This window comes from Pelecanus crispus, chromosome 3 (assembly GCF_030463565.1).
Source record: "Pelecanus crispus isolate bPelCri1 chromosome 3, bPelCri1.pri, whole genome shotgun sequence".
Taxonomy (NCBI): Eukaryota; Metazoa; Chordata; class Aves; order Pelecaniformes; family Pelecanidae; genus Pelecanus; species Pelecanus crispus.
The window spans coordinates 80,452,633-80,477,771 of NC_134645.1; the positions used below are offsets into that span (position 1 = coordinate 80,452,633).

At 40.5% G+C, this 25,139-nt stretch overlaps 1 protein-coding gene across 1 annotated transcript in view; it reads right to left on the reverse strand.

Moving 5' to 3' along the window:
- Positions 1-1,063: 1,063 nt before the first annotated feature.
- Positions 1,064-25,139, reverse strand: part of CCDC162 (coiled-coil domain containing 162) — a 38,328-nt gene continuing 14,252 nt past the window's right edge. Inside the window, 10 exon segments of the mRNA XM_075707723.1 lie at positions 1,064-1,234; positions 2,114-2,204; positions 3,528-3,683; positions 7,728-7,930; positions 11,416-11,644; positions 12,676-12,797; positions 13,766-13,966; positions 16,775-16,871; positions 19,249-19,469; positions 23,414-23,617. Coding sequence (XP_075563838.1) covers positions 1,064-1,234; positions 2,114-2,204; positions 3,528-3,683; positions 7,728-7,930; positions 11,416-11,644; positions 12,676-12,797; positions 13,766-13,966; positions 16,775-16,871; positions 19,249-19,469; positions 23,414-23,617 — 1,695 coding nt within the window.

Sequence of the window (25,139 nt, forward strand, 5' to 3'; positions counted from 1 at the left end):
CCCTGCTCAGGGAAAAGGCAAGGAGAGTTTGATCCCTAGCCATTTCGCTTGGCTTGCTCAGCTCCCAGGAGGCAGCGGCCAGCTGGGCTCCCAGCATGACAGCCAGGCAGTCAGCACGTGCACGGCTACGAACCTGCCGCAAAACACAGTGCTTCTTGCCCAGCTAGACAGCAAAACACGGGCACTTCCCATACACTGGAATGAGCTGAGGATACTGCCTGGTGGCAAGGGACTGAGCATGGGGAGCATCTGGGATGCAAGAAGGGGCTGAGGAGGGATGGATGGGGTGTCCTAAGGAACATGGAAATAGATGTCAATATAAGCACAGAGAAGGCAAGAAAAGCCCTAAAGAATCTCTATTTGCTTATGAATTCAAAATTACATATGAGGTCACTTAGCTCATCACTGTAATGCAGCTGTCTCTGGAAGAGACACAACAGCTGTCTAAGCAAATGCAACACAGAGCCCCACAACAATTTAGCGTGTATGAAGCAAGGGCAACTCCTGATCACCATGTATTAAACACAGGATGAAAAAAAAAAAGCCAGATATGAGGAACAGCAAAGGCTTGGCGACCCCAGCAGGTAGCTTTCGAACCAGTGTTGTGGCATCAGGCTGAAATGAATGTTTCCCATTGCAAATAGTGTTGACCATACTTCTGTTTTCAGAAGACAGGACAAATGAAAGCAGCAGGAACTGATGGTTTCGCCATCCCAGAAGAATGCATATTTCAAGGTCAGGTTGGGCTTGCTAGCCCTACTGCATACACAGGCTATAAGATTTTACCCATGCCTTTTGAATCCAATTCATCTCCAACCTCTTTCAGTCCTCTCTTGAGGTATATTTTTAGCTATGCTTCATCACTTACCCGACTAACAGACTTTAAATAAATCACTGATGTGACACCATTTATTTTTATGTCATATGCTAATACATAATCACTGCGGTTCCTGCAGTCATCAGTGATGCTGTTCCAAGTGTTGCGCAGGACTGCTGTCCAATTGATTGTGAGCAGAATGAACAGATACTGTCTTCAGGCTAGGTCTGACAAAACCCATTATTACTAGTGCAGTGTGAGGAAGAAGATGCTGCTAACCTTTACATCCAGGGTATGGGGAGGCTGGGCCAAGTAACAAAAGGAGGCTTGCTGAACAGCTACCAAAAGAGCATTTTTCTGAATGACCTGACAAGCCAGGATAAGTCGCATGTTCCTTATTCCAGATGGACACAAGAGCTAAGGAGAGGGAAAACAATGTGTTAGGCATTTCCTCTGCCATTTAAAAGACAGGTTACTTTACAGACATCGTGCTCTGTCTTGTAGTACTTCAGCAGCTTAATTTAATGAAAGGAGGGGTAAGGGAGAGCAGTCTATTACATTTGTGTACGTTGTTATCATTGAAACATGACTAAACGTAGAGATCAAGGAAACATTTCATGCATTTGTATTTAGAGAGTTGTATTCTCAGGTCTACTCTGTAGAGCAGGGCAGTGCCAGACACTGCAGCCAAGTGCAAACAGGCTGGGAAAGGAGTAGATACCAAATAAAACATACCTGTTTTTCCTTGGCAAATTTTTAATTACACGCCACCCTGCTGCAGAGTACAGGTCATGACTGAGCTGATGGCAAGAAGAAGACTTTGCAGAGAGCTTTAAAGAAGAAATCTGCATGGCCTGGCAGTCTGTGTGATACTGTTTTCATACACTTGTATGAAGAGGATAGGACTAAGTATGCAAAATAGCATTGAAGACTAAGGTCGTTTTCTTTCACTACAGAACTCTCTCCACCAAATGTTGTTACTATGTGTGCGTACAGCCAAACACAGGAATCATGCTTTATTTAACAAAGTTCATCGGGAAAAATTCTGGTGACTTAGAGAGTTTCATCCCAGTAAGAATTCCTGGATTAGACCACATTAACAATCAAATTTTCAATGCAATTTTATGAAGTTAATTATAAAAAAGTAGACTAAATCATATTATTACTCAGGGAAAGTCAAATAGTGGAGAAGTTTATAGTGTCTAGTAAACATGACTGAGGCCCTTATGTAGTCTAGCAAATAACTAATAACATAATACACATTTTTTTGCTTATTCTGCAAATTAAATGATTCACCTGCATAACACCATCTCTTGTATGGAAACTAAATTTTCCAATATGACTGTCAATTTCTTGAATGCTTAATGGTAGACTAGATGGAATATATCTGCAATAAAAGCAAAATTATCTATAAACATGGAGTATGACACAGAAAAAAGCCAAACTGAGGATGAAAGGAAAATAGTGAAAAATTCAGGAATACTTTTCGTTTCTTTCCCCCTTGAAATTTAGAACACATAATGGAATTGGTCACTCTAGTCCCTAAGTTAATGATGTTAGGACATTGCTTTAATTTTCAGAAGTAGTTTTGTAAGAAAAAGAATATATTCTCGTGATGTGGTTGACTTTACAATGACTCATTAGCTCCTCCTAGATGAGCTTGGTCTAAACCAGTGAAAGATCTGCTTGTTCAATTTAATCATGCCTTGTTTCAAGTATTAGTTCCTAATGTGGGGTTTTTTGTGCTGCTGTACTGTCTTCTGGGCTCTGATGCCCATCACTGCCCCAATTCAATTAGTAGCTGAAGATTCATTCCAGGTTGCTTGCCATTGCTGAACTTGTTTGGAACAGCCCAATTTTCACAGCAGGCTAGAGTGTATCCAAGTGAATAGGAAGCCAACAACAGCACCGGATTGCAGGTGGTATACGCACAGGTTGGAAGGGAGCCCTAATGCTCCTGTTAGCCATAGGGAATGACTGACAGTATGCCCCCCCTGAATCTAGTAAGAGAATTCACAGGTTATTTCCTTTCTTCCTCATAAAACTTGACCTAAAAGACACACAAACACACACACAAACCAGTGTACATATGTATGTGTATATACACACACATATTTACCAACTCTTTAAAAAGTAAATCAAAGCAAATCTAAAATCTGCTTGTTCCAGTTGCTTTCCCCAGGGGAAAAGGGAAGATAATAAATAGCCTTTCCCTTGTGCAGAGATTGGGTCTAGTAGTCTCTGAGTTGAAAAACAGAGATCAAAGGAGCCACTTCATGAAGTGCAGTATAACTCTAGGAGAACAAGCTTTCTTCGTGCTCACAATAAGGACTTCAATCACAACAGTCTTTGAGGTCCCGTTTTGCTACCTATGGGGTTTGGGGCAATCACTTTCAGGCCAGCCCCATTGGGCATCCCTCACTTTGAAAGACAATGCACTTTATTCCCAAAATTGACAGCATTCCACACAAATGTGGAGTCTCCTTGCTTTCAGTGCTCCACAACTTTAAATTAGCATTATTCAATCCCGGACTCTATACAAAAAGAAAACAAATCATGCAGCATTTTACATTTTCTGCCTGAATAACTTTATGTATTTTATGCACTGAAGTTTTTGTGGCTTATATGTGAGCCTAAGCAAGCTCAAGGCTTGATCCCATCCAATCGAAAGAGATTATGCCCTATGAAACACAAAAAAACTTCAGTCTACCTGTCAACACAGCTGTCATCTTCCAGGAGAGATGTAATGAATATTGGTGGGAGGTGGTCTGCTTTCTCCCTGTGAGATGCAGATTCGAAGTGCACTGGCCTCAGGTACAAATGGAACTCCCCAAATCCTGCTTCCATTGCAAAAGCCTTATAAAAGCTAGAAACAAAAACACATGCATGCATTTGAAAAATTAACTGTCTTCCTGTTGTAAGCAATGCACATCTAGAAACCTAAATCCATCAGTGAATTAGTATGATAGATACAAAGCAAACAAGTGTTGTCCCCAGATAGCTGATGGTTGCTTAGTATTGCCCATTCAATTGACACAGACAGCACTTACAAAGGACAATAAGTTGCGAGTCGACAATGTCATAAGGGAAAATCAAAGGAAATATGCTAAATGTTCCTATTTAGAAAGGACTGCATTTGGCAGAGAGATGAAGAATATTATTTTAGACTAGAAATGGGGAAGACGACTGTCTGCCAGAGAGGAAGCGTCAATAGACAAGCAGAGCTCATACACATTATTACTATTAAAACAGTGACTTCATAGGTTAAGAAACATTTATTGTAGAAGCCCCAAGTAGGATACAACCCCACTACAACCTGCCCTGTATAACAGATTATGAGGGCAGTCCATCAGCAGACAGTAAACACACGGTCTAGATGCAACCACTAGCTCAGGAAATCTCTAAAGCACTAAGTGTCAGAAGTTGGGTGCTGTCCTTTTTGTAATCCCCCCCTATGGATCCATCACTGCACTCCTTCAGATGCAAGACCACAGAAACACTGATTGGGCCTGTGATGGCTCTTCTCATACAGTGTAAGAAGATATTAAAAAGAAAAACACTGACTTTTTGATACAGGCTGCAAAGGAATAAGATACTCCCTTGCGGCCTCCTAACATCTAAGGCAGGTGTTTTATCAGTCAAGAAATCAGGTCACAGAGAAGCTATGCTGTGAGAATGTGATAAAGACACAAATAGGACCTAAAAGACATAGCTGTTAGTCCCTTAAAATCAGGTAGCACTCCCTGCCTGCAAAGCAAGGGAAAGAAAAGGGGGGAAGATAAAATAATTTATGAAAGACACCATGAGCAAATCAACTCTAAGGTCTTAAAACAAAGAGTTCTGTGTAATTATTATAGATGTTGCTCTCCTAGTTGACCAGTATAGACATACGAATAGCCTGTACAGAACAGACATCATCACACAAATCAGCTTATTAGTACTGTGTAAAGGGGAAAAAATAGAGAAAAAGTAAAGATACTAAAAAGGTGACTGTGTCAAACCAGAAAGAAGCAAAATACAAACTAATGCTGCACTGTCTAGCTCTACTATTCTACCAAAGTATGTCCCTTTTCATCAGACAGTAGAAGACAAATACTAATGACTGAGGACTGAGGAACACTGAGGAACAAAGAGAAACAGCAAGGGCTGTAAGGAACAGTGCATACAATGTAAAATGTACTTTAAGATGTGAATGACCTTCCACTCCAGGAATGGAGAGGCAGTCAAGTAATGGAAGTAATTCTGGCAGGTCCCCCCCAAAATTCTGATAGAAGGTATGGTATGAGATAGAGGAATCCACAAATGCAGGTGCATTCTCTTCATTTTACTCTGCTTAGCAGGAAAAAAGATTACTAACCTTTCTGATGTTTCAGTCTGAGTCTCTATTCACCTGTTAATATTATAATGAACCATGAACTTCATCACACAAAAATAAGATGTAAAAATAGCACCTCAAAATGTCACATTAAATAAACTATATAGGTTTATACTGGTAGTTGGACTGACTTAACCATCTTCTATTAAATGACGATAACATTATGCTTAATGGCCTTACATATGCATCATGTGGTCTTACTTTTTGTCATAACTTTCCTCTGAATTCCCATCCTGGAAAATGACAATTTACTGCTATTTTTTCAGGGATTTCTAAGTATGTCACCTCAGATGAGTATGTCCTCTTAGCCCTGTTACCAAAAGAAATGCAGACATGTGATGATCCGGTCTGCTCATCTGTCTCCTCTGGATAACTTTTAAATCAGTTGGTGAATATTAACGAAAACTGACAAAGAGACAGGGCTTTCAGGATATTAAGTAAGTTCCTATAGGTTTAATGAAAAAAAGGTGATTGGATATTGATTTTTCAGCTAAGTGAAAAGTTGCAGTGTAACCTTACCCCTTAAAAATTACCAGAAAATATATGCACGTGTGTACGTATGTATTTGTGTGAGTAAAGGAACACAGAGATAACTCAACCAGCAGAAACTGTTTAACTAGAACCTGTATTTTATTAGAAAGCTGAGTAGCCAAACAAGAAACACAAATTGCATAGAAAGGAGACCTTCTTGCTTCATGGAATTGCTTGGGTTGAAGTAAATGAACCTGTTTGTTAGTTTGCCCAAGACAGTTCCAGATATCAAATGATAGTTCAAGAAGTTCTTATTTTAATGGAAGAGTTGTGACAGAAAATTAGGTTTTCCACCAAACTAAGTTGAATGGTTATGGCTCACATATCTTAAAGATGTCTAGATTTTCAGCTGCTGAAAATAAATGCTCCTTTTTGATAGAGACTCTAAATTTTCAGGAAGAAAGATAGAGAAAGGGTTAAGGCAAAGGAAAACCACGACTGGAATGTCATCTATCCTACACACCCAACTTTGCTATTGCAAGCAATCACGTCCCACAAATCCTTTTCATTAATTAATCAAGCCCCATTTTAAAACTGTTTTCTACCCTTTGCTCTTTCCCTTCCAGAACTTTGTTGTCTGATTCTTAGAAATCTCCTTTTAATTTCCAGATTAAATTTATTCGCAGTGATTAGATCCATTTGTTCTGCTGCCAAAATTGGCCTTTAGCTTAAATAGCTCCTCTCCATTCCCAGTTCTTATCTTCCTGGTGTATTTATAGAGAACAATCTTATCTTCTCTCAGCCTTCATTTTGCTAGGATAAACAAGCCAAGATATTTAATTTGCTTTTCTAAAATGTGTTCTCTGTTTCCCCTCAGCATGCTATTAGATCATCTTTGCTCCCATTCCAATCTGAATTTATCTTGCCTGAACACAAATCTCCAAATTATACTTAATAATCCAGGTGAGGCCTCACCAGAATCACGTACACGACATCAATTCTCCCTCTCTCTACTGGTTACAAAAATTGCTTGATTCACAGTAAGATATCATGGCTTTCCCCCCACCACAGCTGTGATATGTTGGCAGTTTACAATCATCCCATGGCCAGCTATACACCCAGTTCTTTCTCCTCCTCTGTTGCTTCCAACTAATAAGCTCAAAGTTCACAGGAGAATTTCCTATTGTGCATAACCTTAAACTTTGTGTTATTGATGCTTATCTCCTTTCTACTACTCCGGTCCTTAGAACCGTGAGTTCTTGCTATAAGATATTCCATTTATTTTCCATATCAGTTTTATCTGCCAGCACTACAATGTCCTGAATTTAATAACACCCTTTTATGTTTTCTACTGAGCTCATTAATAAAAATGTCAAGTAATATGGAGCTGAACAATAGGTATTTCACCAATAACCTGCCTCCAAGCCAGCAGTTCAATACTACCCTTTGTAGTCTTTCCATTAGCTCAGTCCTTATCTTCTTTGTCTTCCTGTACAAATTGTCATCTCCACCAGCTGATAACTCCATAAATGCATGACACTGACTTCCCTTGTGTAGAGTGTTCTGTTATCATTGTAAGGATCAGCATAGCCAGAAAAATTTTTATGCTTTCATACCTCTGGGGGTGAACAAACTTGTACTTCTTGTGTGCTTTTTCTTATATTGCACTACCCTTCATAAGAAGGCAGTTAAAATAATAATCTGTGTAAAACTCTGCAGAAGAAGGTCTCTTAGTGTTCATTCGATCAGTGAATTCCTCCTGCTCCTCCTCCTTTTGATAAAATTTCAGTGTTTGCACTGGGAAAGGGCCTCTCCTGTTAAGCTTTGAGGAGCAGCGTGGCCTCAGCTTTTGAAACTAATGAACATCTGCAAACCCCAGGTAGACTCCACCTCCACTTAACAAGCAAACATATCTCCCACAACATAAATGCAGGCACTCTCCATCTCTCTCTGTGTTTTTGTCCAACTATAGTAGGTGGTCTATTTAAAAGAAGTTACTTTTTCCCAACAAACCACACCTCTCTGAGGTCACCATAGCTAAAACAGCACTACTGACCCACCAACCTGGCTAACCGTGCACTCTCTGTCGCCACATCTATCAGCCGATGGCGGAGCGTGGCAAGCTCCAGGAGCATGGAGAAGGAATCCAGGATAAAGAGCTGTTTTTCTCTGCCTGTCTTTTTTTCTTCATCTGCTCCCACCTCTAATAGTGACAGAGCAATCTCTTGCACCAGCACAGGATCTTCTATCAGTACCTCAGCAAATAACTGCAAGGAAAGGGAATAAAAGGGAACACAGAAATTATTTACATACAGGAGACAAAGTCTTTAAATACTTCAGGGACTATTCTCCTTCTTCTTTTTCTGGAGTAAATCCTGACTGGAGTTGCTTCTGACTTGCAACCCATGCAAGGTCAGAATTGTGCCCACCCTGACCTGTCCTGACCCCTAAAAATACGCTGGCATTTTGCCACTTGCTTTGAAGGTAAAGACACTGAATCTATAAACCTGGCTTTACTCAAAGGACATAACAAAGTTTATTGGCTTTACTCGAAGGACATAACAAAGTTTATTTTATCTATTTTTTTATATCTAACACAAGATATTTGCCCTTTTTATTGTAATCAAAATTCAGAAGGCTTTAAAATGTACATGCATTTCTGAAGCAAGGGCTCTAACTTGGTTCATGTATTACTAGCTGAGGCCATTCTTCCTCTAAAGAGTGTACAGTTTCTAGCACACGTGCCACTGTATGTATGATGCTCCCAAAATGGGGACAGCAAACTCATATGGCCAGCTAACTCAGCAGAGCTGCACCCCTTTTCTGCTGGGACGGTGGAAGCCTCCAAAAGAGCAGAAACCGCAGAAGAGGAAAATGATCAAAAGCTGCAGCTCGGTAATGAGGAGAGCTGGAAAGAAGAAAATGGTCCATTGACTGTTGCACTGTGGAAGTGGTGGCAGGAACAGCTCCTGGTTCTGCGTGCAGGAGAAAATGCTCCTTGTCTCTAGCTGTCACAACCTGTACAACTGTGCCACCCTGCTCATGTCAGGCAGGATAGATGTGGCCACTGTTACAGCTGGGTGGCTCACGCTTCGCTACTTATGACCAATGAATCACAGAACATGAGGAAATCTGAACCCAGCCATGCAGTTATTAGTAATAAAAGTCTAGATTTCAACACCTGCCATTCTCTACACGTTCACAGATACACTGAAAAAAAAAGAAGTTTGAAAGGACAACACCCCAACATCGTGTCAGAAGTTGTGCAACTTCGTTTTTTCCCTCTCCCCCAATGCTTTACAATGTGCTTTTGTAATTCTATGACTCTGGATGGGTAGGACAGGACAACCCATCTTTAGGTGCTTCTTCACAGAGCTACTACAAGGAGAATAGCATCTCCCCTGTTTCCAAAGAGGACAAGAGAAGAGTAATAAGCTTAGACCGTAAGAAGGCACATCTGTGCTAGACTTTGAGAACTTGCTGAAGGTGAAGCTGGTGAAGCACTGCAGCAGACTGCTTGAAAAAGTCTATCACACGATGTGTTTAAGAATAGGACAGCTATTTATCTCATGGGAATAACATAAGTATAGCTGATCCTGGCTTGGGGTGACCAAGAAAGATCTCATAGCTTCCCAGGGATCATTTAGTCTTTTAATTCCAGAATTCACTTTTCTTTGCATTTGGCACTCTGATATTTCTACATAGGAAAAGCACCTGTTCCCAGGCTGGCAGCACCTGTACCTCACCCCTGGGCAATTTGTTTATCATAAAGTTGAGAGATGTTTAGGAAGTCAGATGGGGAATAAAAACTGGATCTTGTAAAACTGTCCTTAGTGAACGGCTGGAATAACATAAAAGAATGAGGTCCAGGGTCATAAAAGAAGCAGTCCAGGAAGGACAGAAATGTTGATTTTAGCATACCAAGTCATAAAGAAAAACAACGTGGTTATCGAAAGACTGCGTCATCATGGCTATGCAAAAGGAAACTAAATTAAATCTGCTCTGGCAAAGGCAAATTTCCTAAAATTTAAATGCTTGACTTCTACAACCTTAATGTCTTTCTAAACATTGCCTGCTTGCATGTGCTTGTCTCAGCTGCAGCTTCTGTTGGAGGAAAAGGAACAGGCAAGAAGTAAACACAACAAAACCCCTCCCTTTCCCCCTTGGCAACAGCAGTGTGGTAACTTTAAGATCCATTGCAGAACGCTACCACTGACTTCTAGGATTTAAAATTTAAAAAGCAAAGAAGTGTTCTGATCTGCTGTGGACAAGAGAGTAGTGGGACACTGCCAGTGGATTTTATTGGCATGAGATTGATGCTGGATAAGTAACTTCTGGGTTTTTCTCCAGGGCAGGGAGGGGAGTATCCTAGGAGGCTGTGCCCTTCTGCCTTTAGTTTGCCTCTCTACTTTCTTACCCATCACTGTCTTCACAGTCTCTTCATCTAACCCATTCTGTTTCCATGCCTCCAACTTTTCATTTTCATCCCCACTCCCTTGATTAGCAAGTCTTATTATCACTGCTTTTGGACAGCTTGATCCGATCTCATTACCAAACCATTCTCAACCCTCCACCCCTACCTGAGGTGCCTTCTTGCCCCAGCCCCAATCTGCAGTGCACTTTTTTTCCCCCATATCTTTTCCTTCAGAAAGGAAGGAACCCACTGGCTCTTAGTCCTAGTCTCTGTCTCCCAGCTTTTCATCTACATCGATCTCCATTCCCATTTAGTGGCTGCCGTCCCACTTATCAAGCCAGCTATATTTTCTCTGTGCTCCTGCCCAGCTCCTGCTCCACCAGCAGAGCTGCCGCGTCTCCTCTGCAATCTGCTCAGCGAGCTTCCTCCGCTGCCTCTGGTGAAGGCGACGCGAGTGACAGTGCAGGCTAACAGCTTCTCATGCTCACTTTCAATGCTCAGACCCTAATCAAACACGGATCACCTTAGACCAGAGCTTTATTGCAGGGACAGTGGAAAGTCCTGATTTGCCTCAGGTTATAGATATACCAGGGCACACAGAAACTTCACATAATGTCTCCCTACTGATTATGTTGCAATAGCATATTTTATTTTAGTTTATGCTGGCCAAACTTGGCAGGAATGAAAGCATAGCGTATCACTACCTAATGAGCCTTTCCAAACTTGAAATGCATGGTCCAAAGCATAGCTGTATCACAAGCTTGTAAAGAAAACAGATAAATTATTTTCCATTTCTTGCTCTCAGCAACAACTAAGCTGACTAATTAAAAAAAAAAAAATCAACCTGATTAAGACATCCAGCTTTGATAATTTCATTCACAATAATTAGCATTTATCAAAATTATAACCAACTAAATTCAGAGTTCTACACCAGGAAATGGTGGACATTACAGTAATAACTGGCTCCACTTATAACAATATTTGCTTTAATGTCCAGGGGTTTTTTTGGGTTTTTTTCAGACTGTACACACACACACAAACACAAAACCTGGAGACTTACCATGATCTCACGTCAGTTTTAAGTGCATGCATTTTCCTTCTCATTAAGTTGATTGCTCCTACTTTATACTGGCATGAGATCAAGAGTTCTACCTTTCTGTGTTCATTTACAGAAAAAAATATTGTTTTAAAGGTGGATGGAATGGATCTTCACCAATCATAAGCAAATAATTGAATTAAGAATCACATAGCTAGAACTTTAACCAGCGAGCGTAAATGAACTAGCAAGATGGGCATTCTGCTTTAAAGAGTCATTACTAACAGAAAACTGGAACTTACATCTTTTTGAATCTGAGAGCTGTAGAAAGTCTCTGTTTTTTCCATAGTTAGCCACTCATCAACTACTAGCTGAAGTACTTGTCTTTCTAGATTACTTGCTTTACTGGCTGTTTTTGGTCTGCAGATGCTGTAGGATTCCTGGTAGATATACTCAAGAGCTTTGGGGATCAAGCTCACCAGACCAAGAGAAGGGTGAAACTCCAGCAAATAAATGTTCTTCAAAGTAGGACTTAAAAACAACAAAACCAAAAAAGAATAAATAGCTCTCAAATAAGGCTTTTATAAACTGTATATATAAAGCAACCTTGCAATTGCTTAATTTGCAAGAATAAATTGCAGTGGCTTCAGTGTGCATCAGAAATCAATCATCAAATCTGAAAATAGAACTGAAGCCTTAATAAATGTAATCATGTTGGAACACATCTAAGTAGTTTCATTTGCTAATGAAAACAGAAAACGTTTAAAATTCTCTTTCGTTAGCTGACATGTTTTATTAACTCCATTTTCAGGTCTATTATGCTTGCCCATTAAAACTGTCTGCGCTTGAAAATAAGCCCTCAGATAACCAATACAAAATCAAAATGTGTGTAGGAGGACGAATAGGGCCAAAGGGCTTGAGACAGAGGCAGGAAACCAGAAGGGACCAGAGGCGAGGGGCTCTTGGCTGCTGGGTGTGTATTAGCTGCTACGTAAACCCTTCGCATAACCCACAGCGCTGCACAGCTGCAGGACGGGGAACACGCAGCAGGTCTGTACTGCAGGTAACGTGTGGATTCTGCGTGTGAAAACAGAGTACGGGCGCATCCAGCCGGGCAGTTGTGCTAGAAAGAGTAATAGACTGTGGCCAAAGGGCAGTGAAAATTGTGAAGCCAGGTCAGGCTGCTGATGCAGCGAGTCTAAAGCGAGGCTAACCGCAGTGTCCACTTTCATCATTACTGTTTAATAGTCTGTACCCATGGGAATATTAATGTCCCAGTGCGCTGCAAGATGCAATTATCAAATCCGTTGTCATGACTGGGCAGCGTAAAGGCGGTGGGGGAGGAATCACTTTTCTTCTTTGAATGTTTTTCTGGCTCTCTAGATAGCATGAGACTAAATAAAATGAGACACTCCTCTGTTGCTTCGTTCACCTTAAGACTGTAATTTTTTTTCCAAATAGTCTTATTTTCAGGTGCTGGATCCTGAATTTTTACAATCAATCACACAAACTAGAACAGAAAGAGGTACTCTCCAGAAAAATAAAACTGTATAATTACTCACCAGCTAGTGTTAAGAGAGATAGGCTGCTTAGTAATTACATTATAAGGGAGTCCAAATTCACCGATGCCACCTCTCTGACCTTCCCGCCAAATCTTGTGGACGTATTCCCTCTGGGCATCTATCTAAAACTCAGCAATAAACACAAGTGATATTAGCCAATAAAATTCACACATAGCTAGAAATCAAGGCAAAACCAACTATTATTTATTTAAACGTAAGCTGCAAAAATTTCTATTTATATATATACACACACATTTTCAAGTCAATTATATATTCACCCACTCTAGATGAATTATTCCTGCTAAAATTATTTTGAATCTTTCCTATTCCTTCAGAACAAAATTTCAGCTCCAGTGATGCTGACAAGGCTCCATTTTTATTGCTGGCAATACAGCAGCATCAGTGGCAACAGCAGAACAAGAGTAGCCTCTTGTACCAAAACCCAGACTTTGTTTGCGGACTAAAAGCCAAGATACAAAGGTTAGCTAATTAAACTTCCCAACTTGCGGCCTCTGAAATCAAAGCTCAGAGAAAGCAAATATATTGTGGCAGGATACAGAGGAAAGCTGAGGCAGATTTTTAAACCAGAGGAAAAATGTGAGGATTTTAAATGTTGTGCTTTAATTATTAGCACAGGAATTCACAGCTATCTGAAATATACTGATTTTCAAAGTGCACTTTAAAGTACAAGCTTTGTTTATATTCTTCTTAAAGTCACTTCTCTCTTACTATAAACAGGACTAGTTCCTTATCTACTGCATTACAGAACAAATATAGATTATAATTTTATTTAGCTTCCATACCTCTCAACTACTATTTCTAATTGTCTCAAATGGTAGCAGCTGTGTCTTTAACATGACATATGAAGCTCTGCAATCTTTTCAACATTTTCTTTCTGATATTGATGAAATGACAGCTGTCTGCTCTTGAGCTTCAGGCCTTCAATTTACAAAGCATCCATAGAGTTCATTGTTAAATTAGTATTGACCCATTTTAACACTGTAAACCCACGCAGGCTATAATCAAAGCTTCTCATTCTGGATTTCATCTCCTACTTCCCCAGGATGGATATACTGTAAATTCCACCTACTTGATGGTTTACTATGTCCCTCAGCAGTTGGAGGTGAAGTTGCAAACAGGTGCATTCATCCTTGTAGGTGCTGACGAAATATTCAAGCTTGAGATCAAATCTTGGACGTTTATGCATGATGTCAGTTATTGCTTGGGCCAAAGCAAATCTTTCCTCTGGGTCCAAAGCATGTTGATAAGCTTCAAAGTAAACATCTACAAGCTGAAGAGATATTCAGGAGCATATTTAGAAAAGTTTATTCACCCAAATGTTCATTCTTTGTTGGGGAGAGAGGCCTGAACACGGAGTTTGCTGCCTGTATAAACCAACAGTGACCCAGTATGGCATCTTGTTTCTGGCACAGGATATTACTCGATGCTTCATCAAAAGGCTCAAAACAGAACACAGAATAAACTGCCCATATGAGAAATTTCTTCCAAATCTTGCATAGTTAACATGTTTTTTTTTCCTACTGAAGCATGAAGATTTTTATTTTGCACATTTTTCCCTTCAAAAAGTAACAAGGCAATGTACTTTAAAAACACTTACTTCTTTCCACTCTAATCCATTCTCTGTTTATTTTCCAGCACACACACTGGTTTTGTGTCTTTGAAAAGCTTCCTTTCCCCCAATCTGAAACCTGCAGACTCATACAAGACTCTGCATTATCTCATTTGGCAATGACTGTCACAGTTACTTTGCATTTTTTGGAGAAACTCCAAATTAATTGAAGATGTAATTAAAGATGTACAAAGGCGCATGCCCTCTTCAGGCTCCTCTACCAAAAATAGCTGTAAAGTTTTATTTAAATAAAAATTTTAATTACAAATACCCACAGCTTAGGACAGAAAAAGAAATGTGCCAAACATGACAGGATGTGAACTCTCGAGGTGACATTGGGTCAGATGGCAATTAGGCTATTGAAAATATGAGCAGCCAGTGCTCTTGCGTCTGGACAAACTGGTCATGTCAATATGAAATGATCTACATCTGGCTATTCTACATTGACAGGGAAGTAGAAAAGCATCTGTGTTACTTTCCATACTGATACCAGAAGACTGTGGAAGAGGATGATGCAGAAGGGCTTAGGAGGTAACTTGGTAGCTGAGAATTCAGATTTAAATGGAAACAGTCAAGTTTTCTGATGTAGACCTGCCTCACCTGAACTGTTCTGGAGGAAGCTAAGACACTGCAATAGGCCATAAGCAAGTTTTATATTGGCTAAGCTTAGCTGTCTCAGCTGCTGGACAAAGGGTTATTGTTTTCTTATTCAGAAAGAACTCTGCCCCACCTGGAAACAAAGCTAGCGAGACCCACTTTTCATTTCATCTAAAAGCAAAAGACCTCCAGCAACAGCACATCTGTACATTTATCCTGCCTAGAGAGTTGGGTTGTGAGAGCAGTTCCAGGATATACTCTTTGATGGTTTTGGAAGAGAATTAGTGTATTGTTGCTGTAGAGGTTTCATTCTTCTCTACTGGGAGTTTTTCTTCCAAAAAGAAAGCAAGTTTCCTTATACAGAAGGCCCATGTTAAAAGGTAGATTCACAGAGGTAGCATGATCATACAGCAATGGAGAGCAAAGTCGATTGGGTTGAGAACAGCAACTTAGTGAACTAGGCAATTAGACAGTATTTTGTACAGCTCTGTAACATAAAGCCCCTCTATGAAAGTGGGAGAGTGGCCTTAGGAGATTTCCTAAACTACATACAACTATTTTAGTTTAAAAGGTTTTCTATTTAAAGCCTCTTCAATGGTACACAGGAGATTCCCTAACACCCTCTAGCACTCCTATTTTGAGAGCTGCCCTGGGTTACTCCAGGACTGAGAACAAAACTTTTCATGTGTGTGAGGGCGACCTCAACTAGTGCCTTTTTTCCCTGCTTCTGAAGTGGACTATCTGCTCCTTTCCACTTCCTGACGCTCACAGCATTGTCCCTGTGACTGGTGAGTCCCACAGACAGAAATACGCTTCCAAGCTCCTCTGGGTCCCTTCCTCTGAACTTGTCTGCTCTTCATCTTTCAAGACTGAAGCCTTTGGGCAGAAACCCTGTATGCTTTCATGTCCTATGGCAAAATACAGACACATGACTAGATTCAGAGAGGGGAAGGGGAAAGCCCCCAGGATATACAGCAGCCCTTCCGAATGGCAAAGCTACGAATTACTTAATACACATTTTTGGTGTTGGTTTGTCTGTTGGTTTTTTTAACTCCATATTAAATCATGGCATTTTTTGCTCAAATAGATTAACTAACAGAGAAGAAATAAATTTATAATATCTACAGAATCATATATTAGGTTTTATTAATAAATGGATTGGGTTTTATGCTGTAACATACAAAATACCTCTCTGCTTCCTTCTGACAAAGGGTAATGTAAATGATGGGCCTCGCCAGCTGCAGACTGAGTCTCTCCTCCCTGGGCTTCACAAAGATGCAATGATTACAGTTCTAATGACAGCCATAAAAAGTTTCCTGCACCAGCCCCAGAAAGCAGGGACAGCCAGGACCACATTAAAATTTTCCATCTTGGACATCCTAGTGGCCCAGGCTTCTCAGGGCTGGACCTGATTCTTCCTAGTCTGCATTTGCTCCATTCCCTGGCAGGCAAGGAGGGACACAACATGCTCCACAGTTTTGCTCTGGAGATGGCCTTGTCCTTCCCAGTTACCTTTCCCAATTATCCAGTAGTGAGTGACTCTCCCTAAGGCCTCGCAGAAGTGCTTCCAGCCCCTGGCACAGCGGCTACAGAGGCTGCTGTCTGACAACAAGAGCATTTCTGCTCTCTTGTTGCAAAAGCCATTACATGTGGTACTTTAGACCCAGGTCACAGCACCCAGCAGCTCCAACCCTCTGCGCCCAGCCCAGCCCAGCACCAGGTTCCCAATGCGTCTGAAACCCATACCACCACCCATGGTTGCTGGCTCTGGCATCCGTGTGTATACACAATGGGAAAGGAAAGGGAACCTTACGCAACCTGAAATGAACTGATTGCAAATCACTGTTTTCAGACCAAGAAAAGCTTCTGTACCTGGCATTTTTTTTCCAAGAGAGCAGTTTCACAGGTCCAGAGGTCAAGCAGCACAGCACATCAATCCACAGAGGCATGTGCCCAGCCAAGGATGTTGCTGCCACTGAGTTGCTCACAAGTTACATTGCCTAAGACAAAAAAAATTAGGTAGAAAACAAGCAGATGCCAGTATCAGAAGGATTTCCACATGCCTAGAGTCCCAGGGTTTGTGGTAATTCTTTATTTATAGCACAGGGCTGTGGTTTATGCTTGCCAAGGGAAGCCCAGGCCAGGAAAAGATTTCAAGTCCCATAAGCCTTGGAGAGCCCCAGAGTATTCTGCAAGGCAAAGAACAAGCACACCAGGCATTTGGTTTAAACATATCTCTTCCATCATCTTTTAACAAATATTCCTTGAGATAAAAGGGCAATGGCTGGAGTTCAAAAGACCCACATCAAGAGATAAAGCCAGACAAAGCACAAGAAAACTAGGAGAGGAAAGTGAAGAGAAGCTTAATTTTTCACAGCACCTAATGATGTTAGGATCATCTTAATCTCCTCACCTTCACTCTCAGATCAAATAAAAGTGGTACAGGCTACTCAAAGACAAACTTTACAAAGAGATATAGCAGAGCAGAGTGCAGACCCAGGGGAGGGCTTTCTTTTCAGATGGCTTGCTATTAGAAAAGTCAGTCTTCATAATTTAAAAATGACTGTGAAGGAAGGAAAAAAGGTCACTACAAATGTTTCTGCACTAGCAGCACATGAGAAATCCTTAAAGAAATGATGCTTTTGGTTTCTTGGTTGTGATACTATCTAAATTAGAGCTAATTTTGACAACAAATGATAAATCAAGTAGAGTGAATCTGAAATGTTTAGAGCTGCAGAGTCAAAAATCAGCCATGGAGTAAATAGAAGAGGCTTCAGCAGCTACTCTTCAGCTCCAGACTTGGTGTGTCTTATTTTTCAAAAGCTGAACAAGAGAGTCATCTCAAGTCCATGATCATTGAAGAGTCAGCATTAAAAGCGTTTGTGTCCATGGCACTCAGAAAGAGACCCTAACAAGAGGGAGCATAAGGAGCTGGGACAGGTTGTACATGATCAGTCCTCCAGTGTACTGTGTCAGGGTGATAATGAAGTGACATATAAACACAGGAACTGCTATACCAGCCTACCAGTGTACCCTACTGCATTCAGTAGTCTGCCTCCTGTCATGACAGAATCACAAAATGGTTGAGATTGGAAGGGACCTCTGGAGGTCATCCAGCCCAACGCCCTGCTCCCAGACAGGGTCACCTAGGGTGGGTTGCCCAGGACTGTGTCCAGTCAGGTTTTGAATATCTCCACAGATGAAGACTCCACCACCTCTCCAGGCAACCTGTGCCAGTGTTTGACCACCCTCACAGTGAAAATGTGTTTTCTTCTGTTCAGATGGGATTTCATGTGTTTCAGTTTGTGCCCATTGCCTCTGGTCCTGTCAGTGGGGACCGCTGACAAAAGACTGGCTCCCTCTTCTTCATTCCCTCCCACCAGTATTTATACACACTGATTAGATCCCTCCTGAGCCTTCTTCAGGCAGAACAGTCCCAGCTCTCTCAGCCTCTCCTGAAATGAAAGATGTTCCAGAAGAAGGTCCACAGTGAGGACCTTCAGGTGACTTCAAAGGAGGTCCTAGCAGGCATTTAGGCATTCAGAGGTTTGTAAATGTTTTGGTCATCTTAATCCTCAGCTGTGCTCCGGATTCTCTGTCAGAACATTCACTTTTAGGGAAGCATACTAAAACATCAAAAATGTTATCCTATCAATACAGAAAGTAATTCCCGTGATTTAAGAGATATTTTGTGCAACTGAATATCATACATCTTTGTGGCATTTATTCACTGTTTTCTAATGGCCCATACTTTCTACAATTACAAGCTGCTTCCTCCTCACTATTAGAGAAGTACAGCTGCTCTTTTTAGAAATCTGTAACATACTCTGCCTCAACTCAGTTCTTACTATTAAAAAAAAGCAGCAGGAAAAAAAGAAGTCTAGAACATCAAATATTTTGCAACTTCTTATTTAGAACTGAGAAAAGTTTGAAAGTGGTGGGAGGTAAATTTAGTTCTGCAGAAAAGCAATCCAATACATTAATTAAAAGACATTCAGAAACAATTAACATTTTTCTTTTCTGACTCTCTCTCCGTGCCTTGAAGATGTGCTTGCTCATTATATTACTTAACTACATCAGTAAATGCCCCTTCTGTGTTATTTTCCCCTCCAGGATGACTTTGATGTCTATGACCCTGAATAAGTGCAAAACTATGACATTAATAATATGTGACAAGCAATTCCACATGCTCAGTTAGGTCTTTGTAACACTATCATCACTTAGCTAACTAGGAGTTTAGAGAAAGGTCCCAAAATTCCAGTCAGCACTTGGTCTTGCAGAAGTACAGCAACATTGAAGATGTCATAGGATCAGTCTACCTTGAAAACAGCAAACTAAATTATCACAGGTCTTTTGGGCCTGTAGATATCTTACATTTGTCTTTCTCAATGTACTGGCTGGCCACAAGCAGCAGCTGGTTCTCAAGCTCTTTCAGGTCCTCTAAAGCCACATCATATATTATGTAAACCCCTCGCTAGTCCTGTGTGTGAATATATCCATCTTCACTAGTGTGAAAGTCGTCATGGTTTTCCACCTCTGCAAATTCCATGAATTGAGTGCTGTGGATCTATGCCATGAAAAAGAGACACAGAGATACAAGCAGTCAGCTCTGCAAGGATTGCAATTCTGTATAATCAACATATCTAAGGGTGGACCTGGCCTAGAAACATGGTATTTTGTCACTAGCAAGGAACAATAAAATAAAATACTGCTAAAATATTTTTTTTATGGGTAACACCTACACTGTGGCTTCATTTATACTATCATGGAGTAAGACAAACTGTATGAAATTTCTATTGTGCCTAGTTTTTCCTTCAGGCATATAAATCCACAAAAAACGCCAAGAAGGCATCAAAATGAGAAGATTAGCTCTTGAACTAAGGTAGAACTTTTTTCCCTTTTTCTAATTTAGCTCAAATTTGGTAAAAATTGTCCTAAATTCTGATATTCAAATACAAAGTCAAGGAATTTTTAAAGCCTTCTTGGGTAAGTTACACTTGCAAGATTTGGAGATAAGCTCACACACACAAAGACTTCAGCACTAATTAAAAGGAACGCCCACTGACTGATGTGCCAAATTGCTGCGACATCAGCGCTTGTTCAACAGAACAGTTTAACAATGACCTTACTTTTCTAAAAAAAATCAGTGTCTTTAAAAGAGAATCATCTACCTTGGCAGTGAGTCACTAGTTAGCTTGGTAACACCCCAGGCAAGAATCCAGTAGTACAGTCAGCAGAAGTGGCGTTAGCTTTCAAATACTCTGTTTCGTGACTAGGAGTGCCACAAAGGGAATTACATACATCTATCTCTAGGTATATAATTACAGAAGCTAATCTCCCAGTGTAAATAAAGACTTGGTATAGGGGTATAGCCATAGAAGCCTTTAAAAATGGTTCTTGTAAGAAGCTGGCAGGCAAATACAAGCTCCTTGTTTTCCACTGTTTGTTTTTACTATTTCTGGGTATGTAATGCACCTTTGTTCTCACTTCAGTGCCAAATAATGATGCACGATGTATTGGGACTTCCTCCTTCCACTGGCTCTCCTAACATCTTCCTTTACAAGATCCCCAATGCTGTCCAAACTTTATCTGCTAGCACCTGGATGTCTCAAATTCTATTAGAAGAAAGGATGGAGGAAAGGAAAAGGTATTCGCTTTAGTCATGGAAATCTTAGTCAAATTTACACGTACTGGGAAGAACAGCTTGCCAGCTTCACAGATCTATGCTGGATCAGAATTCATTCTTTACCATAAAGTTAATGAGGCAGGCCTGCAAAATGTACACGTAATTTGAACATAATGTTGGATCGGTCTGGTCAGATTCCTTGCCTTTTTTCGACACGGTGTTCTGCACTCTGTTCTTTCCTCATTCTTCTGAACAGACTATTTGTTTCACCACTTTTAGTGATGGGGTGCAGAATTTGCTAAAGGTTAAATCAAAGCCCTTTATAGAAGAATTAAATTCAACTTGATTTGGGTAAATAACTGAGCAAATACTGGGCTGACTTGACCATACCAAGTAGAAGGGGTTTTTAGTTGTGTTTTTAAACGTCCTTGTGGAGAACATTCTTTGAAATATCTCCACTGTCAAGCTCTTGAACTTTTTTTCCAGTGATTGCTGCTCTGTCCCACTCCTAAAAATCTCAGTCAAGACTACTGCATTCTGCAGAAGGGGCCTGTGACTGCAAAACTGGAGAATTCTTACAAAACAAAACCAAAAAGAAATGAAGACTTTCTCCTTGTCATGTTTGGATTGGGAGTCATATTTTAAAGAGACTACCCAAGCCTTCTAAATATTTCTTATGCCTATAAAAAAATGTTAATACCAGTTATATGTCTATAGCAACAAATCAAGTAACTGGATATTTATGTGCAATGCTTTTTGCCTGCAGGTTTTGGCTTTCCTCCTGTAGTTCTGCTGTGGTTTCTGGGGCTTAACAAATCCCTTTTGGGTTACAAAGAAACACTTATGCACCTACATATATTTTATCTACTTTCTTCCAAGCTGAATCTCAACAGAAAAGAGTTTTTATTTCATGTAATGCATTGTTTTGCAGGGCCTTCTGTCGTTGAAACTCACACCTCTGATGATTTTCATCCCAAGCAGTCTGCTAGGGAGGGTGCAACACTGCCTCAGAATCTCAGTTTCAGATACATTGTGCGCTGAGCAATCACACAGGCTCACAGCTTACAATGTGGGGGGATACATAACGCAGGTATGCCTCCAATTTTGGGCATAGACTAGATGCTAAAAGTATTTTAAAAACAATGCCATATGCTTCGGGTTTATAGCATGTGCCAGAGAGTGTGTTAGATAGGTCTCCATTAGTTTACCAGTAAAATGGCTCTATTACTGTTTCAGTTCTTGAGAGACAGCCTGTGCAGTATAATAATAATAAAAAAAACATATTAGAAACTATTATTAAGGAAATACTGTTGCCACTGCTTCTAAATTTGTTGCCAATTAAACTGTAATAGGATTAGCAAATATTTATCTAAGCTGTAGTTGAAGTTCAAGCATATATATCCACATCCATGCATTAGTCCAGGGGAAAGAGAGGCCACTGTGAAATAATGTGTCTCTCATTGCTAGGGGCTCTCTGAAGTATTTCACAGCTAATCTCCAGATCAGAGAGTGCTTAGATGGAAGGTCAGGATTGATCTTTGCATCATTCCTTCTGACAGAAAAAAAGGGAATGAAAATAAATGTATATTATGCAGAGTTCAGAAGGAGAGTTTGTCACAATGCCTGCTTCCCAGAAAACTGACATCTCCCGTTGGAAAACATAAGTTTTTAAATTACTTTTTCTGGCTTGAAAATTTGAAGATGCTGGACCACCCAGTTCAACATTTCTTAAGTGGAAAATCATAATTTTCTAGTTCCAAGTGGCTTTTCATTTATTAATTTTAATTGATTAGATTTTTAAAGGATAAATGTGGCCATATTAGAAATAAAACTAAAGATACCTTAAAAATATCATCAACTTTATGTCCTCCCCACACATTTTGTTTGCAAAGAGGTTTAGATTTTTTTATGTTTAGGGACATGAAGTTTTTTTCTGGTTTGGGTTTTTTGGCGGGGCGGGTGAAGTGTTAACATAAGCAACAAATGGGGGCAGGAAGCCTACTTCCTTTTTGGTTCTAGCCACAATTCTTTCATGAAGTGGCTTGTGCATTTGGTTCTGTGTATTTCTACAGCAAAAGAAACCCCAAGCAAACAAAAACAAGTTTTCAGTAAATGAGAAATAAATGTGTGCTCAAAATGTTGAAAAAACTCCTATTAAAATGCTATCGTGCTTCTCCAGGCTTTCTACATGAGAACTTTGCGATGAGTGTTAGGTAGCAGAGCTGCAAGGAAATTCTATAGCTCAAAAGACAAAATACTGTATCACATCAAACCACTAAGGTCAGCATGATATATTGGTTCTGTTCAGTGTATTTTACAAAAAAGTTGGGGAAAGAAAAGTTTGATAAGCCTTAGGAATTTAATTTGAATTATTATTTTTCCAATCTGTGAAGCTAGGGGGACTAATTATATCATTTCAGCCACATGTCCTCATCCACGGTTAAAAAACAGTAAGTCCTAAACTCTACCTAAATCTAAATAATGCATTTTAGAAGTCATTAGGAGTTACTGAAACAAGCATTTCCATAAACTGCAAAATGCCTTAGATTTCTCAGGAGTATCTACTCTCTGTGATAATCCCACACTCACAAAGGTCCTAGTTTAAGCACAGCCAGCAGCACCAGTCTAAGTAAATGTTTATCTGGCAGACAGTATTGACATTATACGTCTACGTGCCTGAAGTTTCTCAGAGGTTTGCTACAGACTGCTGGTAGCTGCGGGTATTGAGGCGAGACACGTGGTTCTGAGGAACAAGCTACACTGAACCCCTCAGATGGCTCAGCAACTGATCCCAACATAGCTTGCACGGAAGAGAGAACTGGATTAGGTAGGTACTCCTGTTGAAGCACACATTTTGCAAGACGAAAGGCTGGGTGGTGCCTCACCTTGTAGTCAGCTGGCGTGTAGTGAATATTCGGCTGTGAACTCAGGCCACCAAAACCACCAGTGACTCCTTTGGCAGCACTGACCCAGGAGGTGTCCTCTGCACTGGGAATTAGGCGGCCAGCCTTGATGGAGAGGCTGGCGGTACTGATGGTCAGGCTTCTCTCCACAGACCTGAAGTAGTTAAGGATCCCCAGGCACACTCGCTGAAACAAACCAGAGCAAATGCACAGTTGCATTTTCAGTTGGATGACAGCCCCCCTCTTAAAAAAATTCACTCTGATCTCTGCAGATTTTATGCTGAGGTTTTTCACCTTTAGCTCCCGGAGTCTCAGGTGATGTAAGAAAAGAAGGGACAAGTAGGCTCCTCTCCTCACCGTGCGCTCCCTGCGGGCAGTCGCTGTGCCCTCTTCTAATCCTAGCAGCTGCAAGCTGCCTGTATAACTATACCTTTTTCGAGACAGGAAAAATGTAATTACATCTTTGCTACTGAAGGAGACTTCTAAACCTTTCTAAAGTAGACAGTTTTGCTATGCCTGTTGTCTAAGAGAAGGCTGCTGCTGCCTACAGGACTGACTGTCATGGAAACCTGCAGTATGGAATAATGGCAAAGGATGGCACCACTGCTTCTGTCAGAGAAACAGTAGGTTGATATAATTTTTCTTCCTTTTTTCAGGTTTTATTCAAAATAGACATACTTATATATACACATAAACAAATTTTTACCCTCTTTCATTCTTCTTTCTGAAGGATGCCAGAGGCTTACTGGAGCTGATATTTCCTACATCCTCCCCACTGTGAGCCACAGCTGTGTTATCATCCTCAGTAGTTAGTTCCTAGTTCCAACACACATAGTTAAAATTGGTGTGGTAAGTACGCATATGATTCTTATTTGACAGCTTTATGTATAGGCTTTATCATAACAAAATGAAAAGAAAAGGAAAGGGAGTACCATACTGAATGAAATTCATAATCCAGCCAGCAGTGAAATTATCGTGGCATGTAACTCCACAATATTTGATTGCTTTCCGTCCTTCATGTTTTATCTTTATAAAGTCCCTGGGCTGTACAAAAGAGCTATCCCCATTCCAAAGACAAGACTGTGCCAAGGGTCAGATCGAGGAACTTTTCCAAAGAAATTCAGAACATGTTTCATCAAAACTGCAATCCAGCTATGGCTAGTGACATGTCTGACCTCCTAGTCCACGCTTTTTCTTCCTGCCATAAAAGAAAAACTGATTTCTGGGTTCCAGCAGATCGTAGGCTGAGCATGGGGCAAAACCATACCGTGGCAACAAAGCTGTAACATCAGACTAGGCTGTGGAGAAGTCTTACTGTGATGTATGCACAACACCCCCAACACAAGCATATATTAAGTGCTCTAGCTAACATTCTGTAAAATTAAATTCAATACCTGGCTTTTTTTCTCACTCTTTCCCAGCACACTTAGCAATGTAGTATAAAGGGTAGCAGAAGAGCAGCAAGCAGAAAAACAGCCCTACCTGCCTTGTTATCCACTCTCTCAAGGGCTTCTCACATGCATCAGGAGTTACTCCACCAACATCAGTGAAATTAAACTGGCATTAGTACCAGTGTAAATGAGAAGATCGCTATGAGTCACACAGCATTTATTAATTGTGGAACATTATGGACAGTGGTTTACTAGGCATTATCCAATTAATTTCCTCAGACAAACAAGTATATAAGAAAAATTTGTCCTCTTAACCC